The sequence below is a fragment of the Cicer arietinum genome, chromosome 6, assembly GCF_000331145.2.
Source record: "Cicer arietinum cultivar CDC Frontier isolate Library 1 chromosome 6, Cicar.CDCFrontier_v2.0, whole genome shotgun sequence".
Lineage (NCBI taxonomy): Eukaryota > Viridiplantae > Streptophyta > Magnoliopsida > Fabales > Fabaceae > Cicer > Cicer arietinum.
Window position 1 is genome coordinate 67,389,826 of NC_021165.2, and position 7,046 is coordinate 67,396,871.

General features: G+C 29.3%; 1 protein-coding gene across 1 annotated transcript; it reads right to left on the bottom strand.

Moving 5' to 3' along the window:
• Positions 1 to 7: 7 nt before the first annotated feature.
• Positions 8 to 5,635, bottom strand: LOC140920837 (uncharacterized). Its single transcript, XM_073369684.1, has 4 exons — positions 5,554 to 5,635; positions 2,549 to 2,619; positions 1,293 to 2,461; positions 8 to 1,199 (listed from the first exon to the last, which is right to left on the bottom strand). Exons 1-4 carry the CDS (start codon positions 5,633 to 5,635, stop codon positions 8 to 10), a joined length of 2,514 nt encoding a protein of 837 aa, XP_073225785.1.
• Positions 5,636 to 7,046: the final 1,411 nt, after the last annotated feature.

The window sequence follows — 7,046 nt, forward strand, 5'->3', positions numbered from 1 at the left end:
CATTAATTTAATAAACAACATTAAGCATTAATTTTACCTGTACCCAATGATTCTCGTTAACAAATCCAATTGCTAGTAAAGACTGCCCAAAGGTCTCTTTCGATGGTGATTTGTTTAGCGGGAAAAATGTCATATTCAGATTACGAGACAACGACACCAATATGACATTATATAGTGTTGCTATCACGTAACCCAAGTCTGGTAAAGACATCCACTTATCTTTTCCTTGAGCACCCAATTTTGATATTTTCAATGAGTTCCGCACTGATTCAACATTGTCATCAAAAACATTAGAATAAACATCTTTATGTAGACCAATCTCTTTATCCAATTGTGATCGAACTAAAGCCCAAGATTCTTCGGTCCAACCTAGCAATGCTGCAATTGCACGAAACCCACAATTTCCATCAGCCACAACATCTACTATGTCCTCAATATACGGACGTATATAAGTAGGAAATTGTGTCTTAAAAGAATGTTGAGATGATTGAGATTGTTGCCTTGCAGAACGTTGAGATGATTGAGATGGTTGCCTTGCCTTTGCAGATTCTTGAGAGGCATCAACATACTCCCAATATGAAGGATCACGAGGAGTATCAAATTCTTTTTTCTTTTTACCAGCTCCTTTGGTTCTCACTTTCTCTGGTGGTGCAAGTATTGATGTGGTATGTGGAAATACAACTTCACGCACCTTTGCCTTGAATATCCTTTGACTTATAATATCGTGTGTCTTCATGTACGCTTTCATTGCTTCCAACTCTTCAGAAAAGTCATAATCTGATAAAGATTCTTCATCCTCTAATTCATGTGCAATGCTTAACTGTTTCCAAAAATCATGAATGCTATCTAAAGGGATAGCATTACCATTTATCTGCAACTTAGCCAACTCACAAGCACATGGTAATCCATGAGTTGTTCTAATTGAACAACCACATTCTGTTTTGTTAGTGCCTACAATCTTCACCCTTTCCAACTGGTTATCAATTAATTTCATACACTTTCTTGATACACAGTGATGTAGATTTTGAAAAAATTGTGAATTATACCCGTGCTCAACATCCTTGATGGTTTTCTGAAAAGAAGACTGAATGATACATATTTGGTTCTTCAACATCATATTCACTGCATCCCAGCTTTTACACAAATCACCAAAACTAGTTTGAAGCATGTTTTTCAATCTCCAATGAGCAGACTCAACTCTACAAATAAATTAAATAACACAAATTAAAACAAATCACATAAACTAGTAAATCATGTTTGCTAAAACAACACAATTCATATTTTAAAAATACCTGTTAGATGTTGTGTTCCCCAAATGCATCACTCTATTGGTCCAAACGTTGACAAACCTTTCTTTGTAAGGTGTTAACCATGAATCTTTCACATAATCAACAAAAAGAATAATATCGGCACACAATATCTCAAATTGTTGCAAATGATGATCATACTCTTCCACACTAGTCGAATAGACAATCTTTTTCCATAAATCCATTACTTCTTCTTGTCTATCCTTTTTGACATATTGTTTGCATCTTGCCCCAACATTTTTTTCAATATGAAAACGACATAGCAAATGTATTGAAGTAGGAAACACAACACTAATCGCATTCATCATGGCAAGATCTCTATCAGTCACAATAACTTTAGAAATCAAAGACTCAGATTTGAACAACATTCGTACCTTCTCAAATGCCCAGATGAAGTTATCTTGTCGCTCTTTTTCCAAATAAGCAAACCCAACTGAAAATGTCAAACTAGTAGAAGTGACACCGACTATTTCAAGTAATGGCAACCGATATCTGTTTGTTTTGTATGTGCTATCACATATCAAAACAAAATGAAATGTGTTTAACAACTTTATACAGTCAGGATGCGTCCAAAAAATATCTCTCAAAATATCAGAATTTTCCCGTCTTCTTGTCCAATGCACATAATTTTCTTGTTGTATTAACTTCAACAGATGCTGCATTTCTGTGTACGGACCTCTCAATGATGATCGATAAGTACTCCTTGCTTTATATATTTGACTGGGAATAGTGACATTGGTTTCATTTCTCACTTTCAAAGCATTTAGAATGAATCTGGGTGCAAGCTTATACTTTGTCATATCATTGACAAATTTCCTCTCTTCTTCGTTTAAACGCCCCAAATAGGAATGACCGGTTACAGTATCAAGTAATTCATGATTGTGTGTCCCACAACGAACACTAATTTTCCATCCTTCACCGCCACTTAATGGTACACATCTGAGAGTAAATGGACAGTTTTCCTTATGAGAGCAAGTTACTGATTTTTTTGATTCTGATTTATATCTTCCACCTCTTTCGCATCCCAAAATCAATTTGTCTTTTCTTCCCCTAATTCCGTTTGCTTTATCTGATCGAATGGTAACAATTAAAATTCCATTTTGTCTTCCAATCGCTTTTGCCCATTCAAATACAGCTTCTCGAGAAGAAAATACCTGCAAAATACGTTTCAAATAAAAATTAACTATATAACTATAAGAAATATTTAATTGGTGATGATTCATCAGTAGTTATAATAATACCTGATCAGTGGTGCATTTTTCTGTAGTATCTATAACATTTTTTGAAGCAGATACTTCAACTCTGCTCATACCTAATTTCAAAATTAGTAACAAATTTAATTAAATATAATATTTTAAATATTTAATTTAAAAAACATTTAAAAATAATTTATAACATAAATATTGAATTTAAAAAAATAATAAAACACATTTCGAAACTTTATCTAAATGAAAAGTTCGAGTGATTCTTACATTTCGAAAGTTTGTGAAAAATGAAACTTTCGAAGAACAAAATGCATTTCGAAACTTTGGTGAAAAAGCAAACTTCCGAAGTAGAAAATGCATTTCGAAGATTCCAATGTTTCGAAACTACATTTCGAAGGTTTCATCAAAAACCAAATGTTCGAAGCATAACTCTATTTCGAAACTTTCAAATGCAAGCAAAGTTTCGAATACTGTCTATTTCGAAAATTTGGCATTTATCCAAAGTTTCGAAATTTTGTCTTTTTTTAAATAAACTGCATTTCGAAGGTTTTAAAATAGCAAAATTTTCGAGTAACTTACTAAAATTCATTTCGAAAATTTAAAGTTTCGAATCCAACATTTTGTTTTGTAAATTTTCGAAGGTGGTGGGGTGTGAAATCTGAATGATAATTTTTAAAATAATATTATACTGTTTTACAAAAGGGTATTTTAGTCTTTAAAAAATAGTGGGGGGGGTGGCAGGTCAAATTGGGGGGGTGCCTGGTACAAAACTCTAATACCCTTGTGTACCAGGCCTACCAACTGGCCTAGCCTGCACAACCTCTACAACTTGGGCTTTCATGATTTTTCAATCTACTAATAAGAAGGGCTAGTTCGATGTGAGAGAATTGGATTTCATACTCCACATTTTAACTCTTACCCCTCCTTTTATCAATTTTTATATCAACTTCTAAAAAAATTATCTTCTACAAAATACAAAAAATTTAAATAAAATCAGCCTATTTTTTGTTCCCCACTTCTATGCTTATCTACATAGAGGAAACTTTGTTTTTGAAATTTCTAATATATAAAAAAATTTCTCAATTTTTTTTTATATTTTTGAAATTTCCGATATATTAAAAAAAAAGATCTTGCTTTTTTACATTTAAGAAATTTTTAGTTTTTAAAATTTTTATTTTGAAATTTGTTTTACATATCATAAATTTCAAAAAAAAAAAACATTAAAATGTTTGGTAAACAAATTTTTTTTTTCATACCGAAAATTTTGTTTTTAGAAATTTCTAATATGTAAATTTTTTTTCTTCTTATTTTATATATATTAGAAATTTTAAATTTCTGATTTTTAAAAGAAAAAAAATATTATTATTATTATTTAATTTTTTAGCCGGATTTAGAGCATCCTACTCCAAGTCCAACATAAGAATGGGTGATCTCATACCAACCTAACCTTATCCAATCAAATGACATCATAGAAACTTGCTAAAACTATGACAAGTCACCATCAAGAGTAGAATCATAAGTTGATGTCCACCATAATTCACCTACACCTCTAATCGTAACCACTAGATAGACGAAGAGGAAATTTGGTGATGACAAACATTGTAACTCACTTGTACTTTTGACATGAGGCATTTGATGACAATCATATCGTGATTACAACTACAAAATGATACTTGCCATTTTCTGATCAAAAGAACAAGCGTCCTACATCATAGAGTGATCTAAATATCACATATTTATCCTCTGGTGATCATAATGAAAACCTTCTAGAAACTCTTAAAAGACTTAATATATAAAGAGGACATCTGAGATCTTAAAAGTACACATTAATTATAACCATAAAACCTCTCATTCTTATAGTACTACTATATGGTAAGAAGTCGGTTTTAACAAAATGCACGCGACTCCTCAAATGTATCTCAGTCTACTTTTAACTTATTTTATTTTTAACTAAAAAGTCAAACAATATTTATACTCACTTATCAGGTTTTCCAATTTATATTGGTTGTAAATTTTGTTTCTAATTCATTATTTTGGATACGAAGTTTCTTTTACTTTTGCCATTATCTTTCATTGTTGAAATACAATTGTGCACAAAAAATATATAATAGAGGAATTTTTGTTGACAGTGAAAGATTGAAAAAACGTTGATATAAGTTGTTATTGTCTCACACTAAAATGCTACAAATTTACTAAAACAAGAAAGCAAACAAACATAATTTACTCATGATGAGAAATTTTATAAAATAATTAAAATATGATATTCAAAAAAATTGAAGATGAACAAAATATAAGTTAGTAATATGCAATTGGCAAAATAAACTATCAAGTTAACAATGTGGAAGAACGACAAGAATAGAAACAGAGAATTCCAAAAAGAAAAAAATTTAGGAAATTCCAACCAATCAAATTTGCTTGTCAATTACAAGCGATTAGGGATGAGAATAAGTCAGGTTAGACTTTGAAAGACCTGAGTCTGACCTACAATTAATTTTTAAGCCTAAATCTGTCTATCATATATATTTTTTTTCCAGTCTGACCTGACCATGAAGCATATTTAAAAGTCTTATTCACATTAAAACATTTAAATGCTCTACTTATACTACATGATACTCTCCACATACCAATATCAATGTACATATCTATATATATTAAACAAAAAATAATTTTTCTAACAAAATAATTTTAAAAAAATCTGAAACAACATCCTTTAAGCCCTAAAATATAATTTTTAGTTTCAAAGAATAAATTTTTTTCTGAAAGAAACGCACCCATTATTACCTCTCAAACAAATATGGAATCGCTATCGAATATGGAATAACTACTGATTGATTGTCTAATTGATATAATTTAAAATAGGAAATAATATTATTAATATAATAATAGAAAATAACATTAATAAATAATAAAATATATATAGGTTGGTCTGTCAGATATAATAGATTTTTTTATAAACTTGAGCCTAGCCTTTTTATTAAATAGGTCAAGTCAGACCAAACCATAAGTAGATCGGACCATAGACCCCTGACGAACGGTCTAACCTATTCCATTCTCTACAAGCGATGACAAAGGCGGAGGTGAAGATTCATAGCATGAACAAAGAAAATCTTTTTGAGTTGCCATGTTTCTTTCATATATTTTTTTTAAGTTGAAGAATGCTAAGTAAGAAGAAAGCAGAGTAACCAAAAAAATTGTCCGCATAAAGATAATTAGATTGTTCTTTGCGTTTCGTTAAATCATAAGTTCGGTTGATTAAGCATTTCTATTCAAATATAGATACACCATGAGTATCTTTTCTCCCAATTTTTTTGTCTTGATGTAGAAAATATGCTCCATGAGGTCTTGTTTATCGCCAACATCTCTCTCTACAGATTGCTTCATCAATCTTAGCATCATAAACTACTATTTTCTTTGGCGCATTATTAACCCATTGAAGGATACTCCAATCAACTTCTTTTTGGCTTTGTGCAGTTGCAACAATGACTAGTACAACACCAATTAAAACCAAGACCCTTGACATGTCTATGAAAAAATGAACCAAACTCTCTTTTTTTTTCACTCAATAATGTGTAGTTGGGTTGCATTCACTCTAATTTGCTATTTAATGGGCACCACCTAAAATCATAATAAATTGTTGTTTAAAGATCTTGTCAAAAAGCCAACAAAAAAAAATTGTCGAAAAAGATTAAATTCAAAAGATGGTAATCAAGATAAAGATATGTCGTATTTAATGGACTAACTAAAGTTTTTAATACCTCCATTTATTAATATTATTAATATTTTCCAAATGAGTTAAATTATGTATACAAAAGTATAATTAATTGCAAAAGTTTTTGTGGTTTAATTCAATGTATTAGAAATAATATTACTAGCATTAAAGAGATATAAAATTGACTTAATAATTAAGTTTGAAATAATTATAGTGTCAAATTATAAGAAACTAGTGTATAACCCGTGCGTCGTACGGAAACAAACGGACGATCTTAATAAATAAATTGTTATTTTAATATATATATATCAATTTTCATAAATTTTGTTAACATTAAATACATAACTTGACTTACAAAAATAATTTACAATGAAAAAAATAAAAAAATCTAATCATAACCTAACTTAAAAACTAATTTCTTACACGATCAATGTTACTGATGAAAAGCATGACTCCAATACCACTCTTTAATCTTGATGCCTTATTTTTTTATTCTCCAAATAATATTTTTTTCTTTCCAATAAAACTTATTATAAAACAATATTTTTAATTTTAAACAAATAAAAATAATAATTATTAAAAAATTAAATAATTAGATTAGATGAAATAATAATTTTTAAAATAATGGACATGACATATATAAATTAAGTAAATTAGTAAATGTAAAGATAAGTAACTAACTTAATAATGAATTTTTATTTTTATTATTCAACATAATATGTTATCTATATGAAATACATGACATTTAAGAATTCATATAAATTTTGGTGTATCAAATTACAAAAAAGTTACAATACACGTAAAAACTATGATTATCTTTTATAT

Excerpts from the sequence above, each read along its gene's own strand:
- LOC140920837 (XM_073369684.1), bottom strand. The coding sequence starts at position 5,635 with ATGGCAACTCAAAAAGATTTTCTTTGTTCATGCTATGAATCTTCACCT. Across the intron at positions 2,620-5,553 it reads GCTTGTAGAGAATGGAATAG|GTATGAGCAGAGTTGAAGTA; the intron begins GTTAGACCGTTC and ends TTTTGAAATTAG. Across the intron at positions 1,200-1,292 it reads GGGAACACAACATCTAACAG|AGTTGAGTCTGCTCATTGGA; the intron begins GTATTTTTAAAA and ends ATTTATTTGTAG.